At 39.4% G+C, this 15,700-nt stretch overlaps 1 protein-coding gene across 1 annotated transcript in view; it reads right to left on the bottom strand.

Moving 5' to 3' along the window:
- The window catches only part of kcnh7 (potassium voltage-gated channel subfamily H member 7), a 36,025-nt gene that overhangs the window by 9,245 nt on the left and 11,080 nt on the right, over positions 1-15,700 (bottom strand). The window contains exons 4-9 of the mRNA XM_032529895.1: positions 11,348-11,779; positions 8,522-8,733; positions 6,439-6,864; positions 3,174-3,573; positions 2,499-2,699; positions 886-1,140 (exon numbers count right to left, since the gene is read on the bottom strand). Of these exons, the coding sequence (XP_032385786.1) occupies positions 886-1,140; positions 2,499-2,699; positions 3,174-3,573; positions 6,439-6,864; positions 8,522-8,733; positions 11,348-11,779 (1,926 nt within the window). The remainder of the gene's footprint in view (positions 1-885; positions 1,141-2,498; positions 2,700-3,173; positions 3,574-6,438; positions 6,865-8,521; positions 8,734-11,347; positions 11,780-15,700) is intronic.

The following is a 15,700-nucleotide window of genomic DNA, read 5'->3' as shown; positions in this document are numbered from 1 at the left end:
TTACCGTTATCCACGTTTAAAGGACTCACAATTATAAGAGTTAATTCTTCGATGTGCACACAAGTGCGGCTGAGCCTCTTCCTAAATATTACTATGTTAAAATACTGTGTGTCCCGTGGGAAACTGCATTGTTTATCCTTTCCTGAACTTATGACAGCAGTATCTCCACATACTTGAAAATATCAAGCATCCTGGGCAGAGTAGGAGGTTAGCTCAATCAACAATTCAAATATTTCAATCAATCAGAACAAACTGCATAATGAATACCCTTCACAAAAAGCCAAAGGTAGGAACCCACATGTGCATTAAAGGAATAGTATGTTGTCTAGCAATTTTCAGAAATTCTGAAAAGCATACTTTGCATTATTTAATGCAAAATGTGAACAGAGATATTTTAAATGCCCAATCTGTTCAATACAACCATATGAATATATTCACACGTGGGTATTAGCGTGACACTGTTGTAAGTAGTGCAATTTGACTTTAAACAAAAAGCTAAATCTTGGCATATTGATAGCACTGACATTAGATTTACGTATGCAAACTGAGAATAATAGGACTTTAAACCACCATTTCCTTTTTCAAAAGCTGCAGAATTGTTTTTTTGTATTTGTCTCAACAGGTTTGACTGTCTCTCTGTGATATGCGGACATTTTGAGAACAACAGCCACTGCCACTGCTACTACTTTCATGATACTAATGATTGGCACTGGCAAAAGGTCAAACAAAAAACAATTGTTCTAAGCTCAAAGAAGATATATAAATCCCCCTATACCATTTTCAGCTTTCATAGGACATACATAACAATCTCTTATTAATTTAGTAAGCCTTATCTAGTATTGCTCATTATTATAATTCACATAATCAACAAGGGATTGTATTTACCCAGGATGGCTACCACAATGTCATCTTTAAGGACCTCAATAGAGCCGCGAGACAGAAAGTAGAGAGCGGTAAGCACATCACCACTGTGGACCAGAGTGTCTCCAGGAGGGGCATGAGTGGTTTTGAAGTGCATGGCCAAGGCCCTCAGGCAGCCTTTGGAGGCTCCTTGGAACGCTTTGCAGTTTTGAAGAAGACTCTTGTTGAGATGAAGGCAGATATCTGCCTGCAGGCACTCAGGAAAACCTTTTAACACCTGTGATGCAGAGAAATTCCATGAGAGAAATTCACAGAATATTGAGTTTGATATACTCAAATAGATTGTTTCTGCAAGCCGGTGGAAAGCTGTGAGCAGCAAATGGGTTAAGAAGAATATACGAGGACAGAGTCATAGACCTATTATTGCATTAAGAGACATCACATCTTTAGTGTATCTGAAGAAAAAAGTCACTATGGTGTTTTTCAATCAAAACGCATTCATATAAATTAAATCAAAATGTAATAATTCTTGATTTTGTGGGATTTTTTATAGTAAATGTAAGAATAACTGCCACCTGGACTTATGTAACCACCCCCTGAGCTAAACACATAATGCCTTCTCAGTTTTGGCTTTGTCTCTTTCTTTTTATATAATATTGTAGTGGGGAGAACGGGTACTGTGTGATTACCAAAGAGGCCACCAATTTCCTACCCGAAATCCACTCATCTGTAGAAGCCATGGATTAAATCCAGACTTTTGATGTATGCATCCACTTTAAGAAAAGAAATGGCTACATGCATTTTTATTTGCTTGTTAAAGAAAAAAACAGACTTCCCTGACCAGTAACCATGTTTAATGATCACAAGGTTTATGCTGTGTCCCACACCTTTAAAGGTTGTAAAATATATGTGATGGATGAGGAGCTAATTTATGGGACTGTAAAGCTTTAATTAGTAAGTATGCACTTAATCTTGGGTTATTGCCTTGAATACCTTTTATTTCTTGAATTGATAGGAAATTGATTGAACTTGAAATCTACCAAAATCCATAAAATTACCTGGGAATAAAAACCTTGCACACAATCTCAAATCTAGGACAATTAAAATATACTGTATCTATTGAACATAAAAGTTATAAATAAGCATTAACACATTTCTGGTGAGGAGTAGGTTTGTTGACTGCAAAAGGATGTTGCTGATTAAAGATTTCTAATGGAATTGAAACGAGACAAGATGCCATTTTCAGCACATGCTACTACACACACATTACACACATGTTTTGGTCTAAAATAGGATGTATTTGCTTTGAGATATGAAACTATGCAGTAATACTTAGATAAATTCACACAAATCATGCATAAGTAATGGTAATCGCTATGATGACACTATCAGGATAACGGGGTTGCTATTTTATGACAAGAAAATGACAAGAAATAAAAACATGTACCTCCTGCTCTTACCAGTGTAGAGATGTTAATCCAGATGAAAAAAAGACAAGAGAAAGAAAGCTCTTTTTAGATTCTTGCATACATAGCATTTCTACAATCATTCAATGACATTCATTTATTACATTACTGTGGGTATGATTTACAGTTACAGTTAGAGGACAGGTAGATGTGGTGATCCTTTTTTATTTACCGTGTTCATATCAATGCCATTGGTGTAGGCCCAGGAGTGTTGAAAGTACTCTTCCAGCCTCTGCCTCAGCGGGTTGGGTATCTGGTGAAAGCGTATGAACTCCTTGACCCGTAACATTTGAGCATGATATCGGGCCGTACTTGAGTATAACCTCTGGATAATGGCAGAGACGTTTCCAAAAATACTGGCATACATGAGGGCTGAAATACAAACAATGATGAAGAGGTGAGTTAAATTCTAAAGACTGTTTTGCATGTTTATTGCATTTGCCCACAGAGAGACACGCTGTTAGCTTGATTGAAGGTGAACAAGTACTGACATGAACACAGGCAATCCGTCTAGTCAAGTCAAATCAAGTCAATTTTTATTTATATACTGCAGCTCAATTTCACAAATCCCTAAGTTGCCTCAGGAGGCTTCACAATCTGTACAGCATACAGCCTCTATCCTTACACTCTAGATTGTGGTAAAGAAAAACTAAAAAAAAAACAATGAATTGAAAGAAACCTCAAGATGAGCAAGAGAGGAGGGATCCCTCTCCCAGGACAGACAGACATGCAATAGATAGTTTAGGATGTGATCAAAATCAGTGTATGCCTTAATCCACTTCACTAGATAAATGCAGAATTAAGTTTAGCTAAAAATAAAAATAGAAAAGAACAAAACATACTCACAGCCAATCAACATGACACAGATGGAAAAGATCTTCTCTGAGTTGGTGTTTGGGGAAACATTTCCAAAGCCCACACTGGTCAGACTGCTGAAGGTGAAGTAAAGTGCTGTCACATACTTGTCCTTGATAGAGGGACCAGAGCTTGGGTCGCTGTAGTTGTATCTCTTTCCTATGGACACGCCCAGATTGTCTAGCCAGCCAATCTTGTGCTCCAAGTAGGGCTTTTCCACATTGCCAATGGCATACCATATACAGGCTAGCCAGTGGGCAATGAGGGCAAAGATGCACATGAGCAGCATGAGGACTGCAGCACCATACTCAGAGTAGCGGTCCAGCTTCCTGGCTACACGCACCAATCGCAGGAGCCTAGCTGTCTTCAACAGGCCAATCAGAGTGGTGGTCTAAACAAAATGTACAGTAGGGTATTTCATTAGTGATAGTAGTTTGAGTAGTATAATACTTTTGCAGTAATATATTACAACAGCATGTATCTTATTTCAGTATGGGACATTTCATTTATCATGCAATTCTCTCATCAAGAAAATTTTTTATTTGTCGCACATCTTCCACAGCCGTGCGCTCTGACATTTTCGCTTTGTTAACAACAAATCTAAAGCGGTGACAAATCCAGAGTTACTTCACCGTTCACAAACTGTGGTAACAAGTTTCCACAACAGTGAAAAAAGACATGAACTCCATTGTGGCAACTCCCTACAGCTATTTGGTCAAAGGCCAATGAGCAAAGACGTGAAGACACCTGCAGGCCACCAATACATCCTCGTTTATTCAACGCCAAACAGGCAGTAACACTCATTCAGTGACTTCTTGGGAGTTTTTTGCTGCTTTTGTGTCACCAAGAAAGATTTTAGCAACACTAACCACCATTCCCAATGGCAAACTGATTTATTTACCTGACAATTACTGAATGACCTTTAAATGAATTTTATGTCTGAACACTCTCCTTCCTTACCACTCAGTTGATATTGCATTAAATCTTTATTTTCTTAAGACAAATGAAGAACAAAATCTAATTAACATTTTCCTCATTCTGTTTCTTTATTATGAAGTTAAAGTTTTTTAACAACAGTCCCACTATTTTTGAATCCAGACATTGTTAAGCAATGGCATTCAATATTGTGTTATATTGTATTTAAAGCCAAGTGGCAGAGTTGTTTAGGCCTTCAAAATATCATATTAAGCTGTCTTTAAATTATTGTTCAGCAATCATTTTTGTTCTGCTTTATTGATATGTTGATTACAATTGTGCAATAAGCAGTATTTGTATGATTTCCAACCTCTTTTTCAGTATAACATATGGGATATCGGCCTATACTGTAAGCTTTCTGCTTTTGAAAAGAGATTCATCATGTTTTTTGAGGGCCTAAATTATCGTGTAAGCTATACTTTGGGACAACCTCCCTGTCTTAAGTTAAGCATTTGGATTGAAATTAGAGGTTTGGGTCCAATCTTGTACATGTAATCCCATTGACATTTTTATCATTCACCTATGACCACAAACTTTCCCAATTGATTTGAATGACCAGAAATGGCAGCATTACTGACCCAGCCCCTAAAAGAAATTATGTTATGCACAGTATAGTTATGTCTGGATCTAATTGGCCTAATGTACTGTAAAGTTGCTATAGCTCAGCAAGTAGTAGCGTGCTCTGGTGGTTATTTTAAGTAAACTGACTACCATAACAACCTCAGTAAGACTGATCATAATTAACTGATCATAATTAAGGCCTGTTTCACTGCTGGGTTAACAAAAATATCACTCTATCAATTTAACAACACCAGAAAAAAACTAATTAAAAAGATTAACCATGAAATATTACAAACAAAATATTCAATTTGGCCTTTAAAATCCTTTATGGGTTAAACCAACAGTCAGACTACATGTACACTCTACAATTGAATGAAAATTCAATTAAGTACCTGAACAAGCGATTACATAACACAGCTGCACAGCACTACAACCCCCCTTACTTCTTTCTCTCCCTCCATGCTACTCTCTAACAGGAACAACATTTAGGAGGTTTAAGTTGGGACAAAGCACTCAACTTATTTGTTACCACATTCACAGTGAAACAGCTTAAAATAAATCTTTTGTATTTCTGTTTCGACTAGTTATCATTTACAAAACACAGCATGGTGCTCATTCTGGATAATGCCTTGCACAGTATGTCCAATCTTCTGGCATTACTAAGTTTTGAAAGCAACAAGACATTGATTGAAATCTTATTCAAATATTTTCTCTGCTCCGATCATAAGGTTTACTTAAGCTCTTGTTAAAACCGTCTCGTTAAGCTGCGAAATTAAATGAGCCTTGTGAAAATCATCTGCCACTGTTACAGTTGCTTTTATTTTCTGAATAAGAATGCAGTTAAGCAGGATTTCACGTGTATGAAAATTAGAAACACCAAGCTGGTAACCTATACATTTAAACAATGTGTCGGCATGTTATCACAGCATCTGACCTATTTACAGACATAAAGACAGAAAGTTTTACCCATCAGATGTTTTTTAAAATGAAAATCAAGTTATTAGTGTAAAAGTCATGGTTTGCTATATGATATATTATATAAATAATATATATTATGAAAGAATATATTATTTTATAGTCAAAATATAACATGTTTTACTTGAAATTTCTTGTACAAATTGAACAGGACGGTTTTGTGATTTACAAACATCAATTTTCTTTTTGGTTTGTTGTCATTCACTGAACTGACTCAGCAGTGGCAACGGAACATGATTATGGTGTACTGTATAATCAGAAGCTTTTCTGGTATAATGGAGTGCCTACAAAGCACGATAAAGCAATGAAGTGGATTCAAAACCTGAAGGTACATATCCTACCAAATAACAAGCCAGCAGGCCTGGCAGCTAGCCTACCAATGGCCATCTCACATCTGCATGTAAGCTGTGCACACACCCCCGTTGGCGTGCTCTTCACATAAATGCATCATTGATTTCCATTTGGTAAGCCATTAATCCGTGTAAATGGATTCTAGAATCAGGACCATTCAAAAAAAAGAGGAAAAAGGAGAGAAAAAAAAGTATGAAAAAACATGCAATTTAAAGTAATCCTTTTTAGAGCCGAGACAGAAAGATTCAGGCTTTAAGTAGGGGCCCAGGGGCACAAGTCTGGACTCAGTAAATGGATAACAGTGCAAGCATGGTCATTGCATGGTTGATGTGCAGCAAAGCTCTCTGGGAGCAAAAAAAAAACAGGAAAAAAATATGCATTAGAGAGAACATACCTCATCTGATCCTGAGCCAAAGATAAGAAGGTCAAAGGGGATTGCCGCCACCATGTCTATAAGGAACCAGCCTTTAAAGTAATGAATTGCAATCTTAGCTGGATCGCTGACCACCTCCTCGTTCAGGTTTACGTAAGTGGTCCTGAAGTTTATGAGGATGTCGATGATGAACATGATATCCACCATTAAATCCACTACATTAAGAGGGCTGCAGGAGTATCCGCATTCACGCCTCTTCTGCTCCTCTGTGTCATTGAGAAGAAAAGCTGCAGAGTAGGGAGTGAGGATTGCAGTGTAGATGACCAGTAGCAGGATCAGCCAGTCCCACACAGCTTTGAAGGGGCTATAGTGGAGAATGGTGAACTTGTCAATGCGCGCTGTCTGGAGTTTGTACTCTGGTAGCACATCGGCTCCGAGTGACAGGACCTGGAGGAGTAAGTAAGTCAAACCATCTGATTACACCTCCAGTTTGAAGTCAGACAGGTTTTCACTTAATTTCAACTTGGATCAACAGCTTAGTTGAATAGGATCCCTGAAAACCTAATGTCCTGTCATCTTTCTATATTGATGTGTATTGTGCTCCTTTTTGTTGATTATCCTTCTGACAATTTCATCAAAGACACCTTCAGATATTTAATTCTTATGATAATTATTGCTAAAGCTCAGCAGGTAATTGAGCCAACTCACAGACTTCCAAGGACCGATTTGACAGCAACTGTGACACACAAACGTAAGTGCTCTGCAGTCAAACAGTATTAGGTAAAGGCAGCCACTTTAGTATGACAGGTAGATTGCCAATGTCGTGGGGTCATAAATAATGTGGTGCCACTGACTCGTTCCACATCAGTACTCTTGGTAAAAACTGTAACTACTTTACTGTAAAGTCAATAAAGTGGAAAAAAGCTGTACATACATTTGTGCTGATATTGTGCAGATATTTTTTGATAGATTTTTATTTTTCTATTTTTCTATTTTGGTAGACAAACATTTGTTTTAATTTCTTCATGAGAATGAACTCTAACTTACTAATAAATAATGCAGTGTGCTCAAGAAGGCCAAGCCCTCCCCTGTTTTTGGCTTAATAAGCAGTGACAGACAATGCCCTTTTATGGCAGAAAATAGTGCGGATGAGGGCGGCAGGTCTCTCTATTCATTACTGTACACATTCCCCTATCTTCAACACATGAATTATAGATTTCTCCAAACTTCAAACTAAAGTCAGCAAGCAGGGAGAGCATTTTATCCTGCTGATGGTTTTTCTTCATTTATGAATGAGTAAGCTGTAGAAAGATATTTCAATATAAGGTTTCTGGGCTTGTGCTTGGCCGTTGCTAAGGAAGTATACACAGTATTGCTTTTCTGTTGTAGTGTGATCTACACACTGTTTTCATTGCTATTAATACAAAATAATAGGTCAGAATGAATAAAGTCAAGTCATGCAAAAAGTACTGTATATGCATTTTGGCTTTCTATTGAATGTATTCGGATGAAACACAGGCATTCATTAATCAAAATTGCAGTGGAGGCCTGCCTGCACTCTTAGTTGTCCTTGGCAAGCTTGCATCAGCTGTGCCTTTGGTCTTGTCAACTGGGAATTGTACAACAAAATAGCCGCTGTTTCAGCCATATGACAAGAAATGTTTCTTTTTATTATCCAAACTTTCCCTGCAATTAGGAATACCCAATTATTCTTCCTTCTTGTCCTTAATGCCTCTGCTCTACTGTTGCTCTGGGTAGGCAGTAGATCTCTGTGAACTGGGATCACCAGCTTCTTTTTATTTTCACCCACCAGCCAGAAATCTCACTGGCAGGCTGTAACACCTGCTGTGTATCACACCACGCTATCCCACAACCCAACTTGCAGGTCCCCCAACCAATGATTACAGCCAGTGCAGTTATTCATACATAAACACTTTGCCTATTTCCCACCCACGCCCACCACTAATTGTGTTCTTTAAAATACATAATCAAGGATTATTGCGAATAAAACCCCAGGTCTTAGGTCTTATGATGGTCGCTGAAAACTTTGCCTTTGGTTGAGAAGATACTGTAATGCCAAAGAAAGTGGAGCTTCTTGACTCACCTGTGTGACTTTTTCTGTGACATTGTGCGTTCTGTCTTTGACCTTTGGTGCTATGATGGTCGTCTCGGATGTTGGCGGAGAATGAGTCTTCTTATCAGTCCCCTCAGAGAAGGTGAGTGCAATCAAAGGGATCCTGCTGATGGTGCTATACTTGTTGATGTTAGAATCAGAGGTAGAGCCAAGAAGGCTGGACTTCACATGATTAAATGGACCTGGTGGTTTGGAACAAATAACAGCCGTCACATTAATAACCTTGGTAAACGTATATTTCAAATTTGTACATTGATAAGAGTTGAAATGTTTTAGTAAGAACCGAAGTTATTATTCACCGATGGCTTTGAAAATTAATATAAGTATGCTCACTTGATTTAGTGAACAGAGGTAAAGCAATTACAATTAATACTTTGGTGAAATAGGGATATCAGAGTTTGGATTTTCAAGCTCTGACTTGAGAAATAATGGGATAATTGTAAACCTCATTGCCATGTTTTTGGTATTAGGGTGACATAATGATACATAGAGCTTTGTGTACTATAGATGCATTTGTGTATCCAGATGTACAGTAGCCGCCTACCATACTTACACAATACCTTAGACTACTGTATTCTGGCATCGGTGGATATTGGAGGGGCTACAGGGAATGTTTAGCTACCTTCTTTGCAAAATGGAAATGCAAGAAATGTAAGAATAAGGTTGGGTACCAAGAACTATACTTGGCTGTGAATTAAAGCAAATTAAATATTTAAGGGAACTGGTTTTTCATTAAGAAATAAAAGCTTTTTAAGTTTTCTAAAGTTTTCTAAAAAGCAAAGTTAAACAATCTGTGCTTCTGCTTTCATCACAGGTTACGCATACATCAACGCGCATGTGTTAACAGTTATGGTGGACTCGAGAAAGTGCCTCTCTTAAAATCATTTCACAGGTAATTTTATATGTGACGACCGAGAGCTGTTGAATACAGAGTATTTCTGTACCATAACACAATGTTGGCACATGGCCAGCTATGCAATTGTTTAGGATTTTTCCCACACACTGTATGCCTTGCGCAGCTTGGAACAATAGGTAGTCAGCAGAGCCACTACAATGTCACATAAGACAAGCATACACTATGCAAACTAATCTTAAAGGAATGCTTTGATTGGCATATGATGAGAGCGGATATGAGGCTTAGGCTTTGTATGATAACATTATATTATTTTATAGACAGCTGAATCATTTCACATAATTAAGTGCAGTCAGCCCACTCAACACGAAAGGGGATCTGTGAAGAGCATTTATGCTGATTGCCTTCCTTGAACCAAAACAGCACTGAGCAATTACATCATGGGCAGAAATACATGATTACCTCTAACATTTTTTGAAGCATTTTGTTGACAGAACAAATAAAAAAGAGAAATTAATACATTTAAGAAAAGATGTTATATCTATCCATCCATCCATCCATCTTCGCACGCTTATTAGGTATCGGGTTGTGGGGGGTGCAGCTCCAGCAGGGGACCCCAAACTCCCCTTTCCCGAGCCACATTAATCAACTCTGACTGGTTGATCCCGAGGCGTTCCCAGGCCAAGTTGGAGATATAATCCCTCCACCTAGTCCTGGGTCTTCCCCGAGGCCTCCTCCCAGCTGGACGTGCCTGGAACACCTCCCTAGGGAGGCGCCCAGGAGGCATCCTTACCAGATGCTCGAACCACCTCAACTGGCTCTTTTCGACGCAAAGGAGCAGTGGCTCTACTCCGAGCTCCTCACGAATGACTGTGCTTCTCACCCTATCTCTAAGGGAGATGCTAGCAACCCTCCAAAGGAAACCCATTTCGGCCGCTTGTACCCTGGATCTCGTTCTTTCGGTCATGAGAGATTATGATATATTTATTATTTATATGATTAAGTTATCTCCTTTGTGTCTCTTAAAGGTCCCATGACATTGTGCTCTGGGGGTGTGGCCTTGACCAACTGCCACTCGTTTGAAAACCATGATGTCTCTCCCTAATGGGTGGGCCAAATTCTTTGGGTGGGCAAAGCAGAGAAAGGGGAGGTAACCATGCTCTTTATGACCTCATAAGGGGTAAGATTCCAGATCGGACCATCTGAGCTTATATTTTCTCAAAGGCAGAGCAGTGTACCCAGGGCTTGGTTTACACTTATCGCCATTTCTAGCCACTGAGGGACCATAGTTAGGCTGGGGGAACTCATATTAATTGTCACAGCCCGGTCTGTGTTTCCTGTTTGTTTTCCCTTTCAGTCTTTCCCTATGTCTCCTCCTCTGTGTGTGATGTGTGTGTGTGTGTGTGTTGTGTGTGTGTGTGTGTGTGTGTGTGTGCGTGTGTGTGACTTCATCTACAGGGGCGTGGCTCTACAGGCATTACCAGGCACGCCTGGCTTCCATTTACAATCAAGCTCAGTACAAGATACCCAGCTCTCCACTCACTCATCACAAGATTGTTTCCACTCACCATGTGGTAACTCCTCAGGCCTTATTCTCCAGTATCTCATTGTTTAGTGAGAAACTTAACTTTGGATTTGGTTGTACTACTGAATCTAACTTCACCTCATCACATTTCTCCAACACTCGGACATGCAACAACAGAGATGCAATAAAATCACTTACAACTAAAACAAGTCTATGTCAGAATCTGCTACCGGAGTCCAAACTAAGAACTACATTACACAGGTTTAACATTAATGTTAAAAAAACAAACACATAAAGGGAAATTGTCATGCCATGGGACCTTTAAATATCACTTTTGGAGACCAAATCTGTAATTTGTTCGTAGTACACTAATCACAGACTGGAGCTGTTAGCTGAACTTACACACTGTAGTACATACCTTCACTGGTTTGACCATCCCTGAATATGCTTTTGGAATTGGAGCTGTAGGCCTCAATTTCATGGACAGATGAGGCTCGCCTCATGCTGTTGATGCTGCCTCTGGGGAAGGTGTTCGACAGGGCAGAGGAGGACTGGTGCGGCTCTGTCTGGTATAGGTTTTCCCAGAGAAGTTTAGGGGATGAATGGTCAAGTGGTTCAGGGCCAACCTTGGGCTGAGGGGAGTGGAGGCTGGAGCCAATAAGGCCATGCGTGTCATTGATCTCAATGGGACTGCAAATGCTCTTGGTGGGTGACGGTAAACTCTGCAGGGCCACCTCATTCTCTTTGGGCGGGTCCACCATCACAGCATCTGGGTCCTCTTGCGGAAGAGATTGCTTGGTATTCATTAGGCTCAAAGCGGCCTGGCGGAAGCGAAAGAATCTACTGCTCCCTAAAAAGTGAAAAAGAAATATGACAATGTTTTTAGTGTTACATAATGAACAATGAAAGTGATGACTGGATAAGCAGTTTATTCTGCAGCCTACTTTACGTCTTTATTATTGAGTTAATAGGCATGTGTGTTTGTGTCGGCCGCTTCCTAAGGTTCTGAAATGCAAACATTGCTCGACTACTTTTTTTTTTAAAGACATGGTGCTTTTGGATGCTTTTGTACAGGCCTTAAGGGTCCCCTACTACTATATCTGTTCGAAAGCCATGATGTCTCTCTCTTTCTCATGGGCTGAACAAATTCTCTGGGCAGGCAAAGCAGAGAAAGGGGAGGTAACCTAGATTCCAGATCGGCCCATCTGAGTTTTCATTTTCTCAAAGACAGAGCAGGATACCCCGGGCTCGGTTTACACATATCACCATTTCTAGCCACTGGGGGACCAAAGGCAGGCTGGGGGAATGCATATTAATGTTAAAAAAACACTCATAAAGTGAAATAGGACCTTTAAAGGCCGTGCGCCAATGACCACCCACGAAGGAAAAGATAAATTGGCGCCTATGCACAACAGCAATACAAAAAAGTACATGAAGGCCCAACATCAAAAATAGCAGGTGCTAAAACATTTTTGTCTATAAATAATTAAATGAACAAATTTAGGTCTGTTTTCTTAAGTGTGCAGGCCTCCGTGTACTTTTTTTCAAATCAATCTTTTATAAGATGTCCCTACTGCATCTGTCCCTAGACAAGCAGGGGATGTAATTTCTGAATTTCTATAACTGAAGCTTCACATCTTTTAATTAACAAAACAGAAGAAAGCTGTTAGCAGAAAGTTTTAAATTTTAGTGTTGAATATTTGCAGTGTTAAAAGATCTGTGCACTAAACTATGACATTTTTGACATATCAAGACATTTGGTTTTGTCATATTGCAACACTTGTTCTTTCAGTGCCCAATGAGCATGGGAAGGAGCAGATAGCACAACTGATTTAGTATGCCTCATTAGTTTGAGAAAGGTACAGAATTTTCAGAAGGGACACAGTAGCAAATGTTAATAACCTCTTGGGAAGGTTTTGGCTCATTAACAACAGAGAGGGTGGAAGTGAACCCTGCCTCATACGTGAGGCGCCCATCCCTCAGCAGCCTCCTTACATAACATCATTGCAATCTGTTTCCCTTCAGTGGCCAAATGTGCAGATGTTACAACTATAGCAGCTTACAATAGAGATATGAGACTCAACAAGAGTCCTGGAGAGGAACCTAATCACATCCTGAGCTGGCAGAAGACATGGACAACATTCCCGTCTCTTCTCTGTCGGGAGGCTGTCAATAATGTTCTTGAGTGTTGATACATTTTACTATAGAGTAAAATGAAGTCTAGTTCATATCAAACCCATAAGATGCAGTTTGTTGTTGGAGTGGCTTAGGTAAACCTTCCTTGTTATGCAATGTAAATCACTGTAGTACCAATGATCACAACAGAGCCCTTCTATAATGACATCCTCACCAGTACAAATACAGTCCTAAAAATATCATGATACTACACAGATACATTTTGTACTATATTATAAAAACATATAGTACCCATATTTTACTTTTATATTTCAGATTTCCAGTTGATACACTTTACAATTTTAAATTTTCACAAACCTTTTTATTGACATTTGTTGGAGAAGAACTAAGAGGAAAGGTTTATTTTTAGGCACACTAGCGGCATAGCCCTAGGGATGGCAATGGTGGTCTGCTGGTGTCAGATGGTACAGCAATATATCTCGGCAATTTTTTAAAGGATTGTTATTACATTTTTTTGTTCATGTTCCCCAAAGAATGAAGTCTACGGACTTTGAGGGTCCCCTGACTTTTTCCCTAGCACCACCGTGAGGTTGACCTATTTGTGTTTTTGAGTAAAACCTGTCAACAGTTACCTGCAAACAAATATTCACGTTGGTGTCATATAGATAAAACACAGGGATGCTGTGTTAACTGGACACTCCATCTACTATGTATAGAATGACTGCTCTGCTTCTCTCCTTTGCGTGTTGCTCTGAAGTTTTTACTACATCTTGCTGCTATTTGACAAACGCCTTTTAAAGCTCTCCTGAAAAAGCTTATTAGCAGCTTACAGTGCTGTCATGACATGTCTTCTGAGGTGGTTTCAAACTAATACATACATGAATTCATTGGACTATGAAGACTTACATATTACTGTTGTGCGATCTTATTAGTGACTTTTAAATGTGAATCATCAAAAAAGGTTTACCTAATTGGAACTCCCCACTAGTGAGTAGACTAATTTAATCTCTCGGTTCAGTGACAAAATGTCTTATAAAATTAGACTGCAACTTGCCTGTGATTTAATACTTCTATACCCTATTAACTGGATGACTGAGAATGTCTCACAAGGGGGGCTGATTTTTCCTAATACTGAAAGAGATAGTTCAACCTGTCCTTCATTAAATGTATGTTTATTTTTTGTTATTGGGACAGTTTGCAGCTGACCGTGAAGGACGTTCTTGCACTCTTCTTGAAAACAGGGAATTGTGCCCTTTGAGCAAGTTTGCATCTTCAAGTGAAGAAGTTGAAGTATCTTGATGTCTTGTTCACATGTGAAGAGAAAATGGAGCGTAAGGAATGTCTCCAGTGTGGGAATAATAAAGTCTATCTTGTCTTATCTTATCTTATCTAGGGCGTAAGGTTAACACTACGAAAGATGCAACATTAGCAGTGATGGTCTTTTGTGGGGAAAACCTGAACTGAGCCTGAAGGCGAAGATCATAATTTACCAGGTGATTTATGTTCCAGCCCTCAGCTCTGAACATGAGCAATGGGCATTACTTAAGACACTTTGATTGTGGATACAAGCCCCCAACAGGATTTTGCTTCACAGGATGTCTCTCTTAGGGATAAGGATGAAGGGCTGAGTGCATCTGAGTGCGCCCTTATATTGAAAGTAACTGGCTCAGCCATTATTTTAAAAGTTCATAAATTCTAATGTTGTTAATTGAACAAAAGAAATGACTCTCTGTGCACCTGAAAGTGAATCTTTCTGCTGAGTAATTTGTAAGTATTGTCTCTGGCTTATGGCCTTGAAGACATGTTAGGTTGCTGAATGGTGTTCTAAATGGCAGCTCAGGGAAAAAAGGATTACTCTCTTCCAGGCTCAATATTGGGCTAGTTGACACATGCGGGCTACTTGCCTGCTGTCAACAGCAGCTCATAATTAGCTCCCCACTGTCCAAAAATCACCTTTGATAGGCTAAAAAATGTATGGCTGGGCTATGTGGGGATGCTCTTCCTGATCATTGCCGGTAAAGTGAATATGTCCTGCCATTGTGCTAAAAAGGCCTGACAACATGAAAGAAATATCTTCACCATATGGTCTGAACGCTGTTATATTTTTCATACACATCTGAAGAAATCGTGAATATGTGGTGTGGAAATAAAAAAGACAATGTGTGCACATGATATTGCCTGATAGCATGCAGCCTCATGACAAAATTATTAACATCAGTTTTTAAAACCCCATTTAAGTTGAACCCAGTGTAGCATAAAATTACACTTTTATACCCTGGTATTATCTAAAAGCTTCTCAAAGACAATAATAAGGTCATACTTTAGGCGTGATGTGTGCATGTAGCCAAGACCCTTTCTAATCAAAAGTCACATTGTATGTTTATCTGCCCCATCTACCCACAGGTCACCTTACTGTAGCACGGTCACAAGCAATCAACTCTGATTAGCAATGTTAGCAACGGGCACAGGCACTCGCTCACACATAGGCATCCACACACATGCATGCATGCACACACTCTTACAGACACGCAAAAAGAGAGCGCAAGCCGAATGCCAGTGCCCTGGAGGAATTCATGCTGAGTGAAGTGGATAGCTGCGCTCCAGTCAGAGAAGAGATGCTGAGTGCCTCCAATCA

Source organism: Etheostoma spectabile, chromosome 11 (assembly GCF_008692095.1).
Source record: "Etheostoma spectabile isolate EspeVRDwgs_2016 chromosome 11, UIUC_Espe_1.0, whole genome shotgun sequence".
NCBI lineage: Eukaryota > Metazoa > Chordata > Actinopteri > Perciformes > Percidae > Etheostoma > Etheostoma spectabile.
Note: the sequence above shows the minus strand (reverse complement) of the source record. Positions and strands in the feature narration are given on the sequence as shown.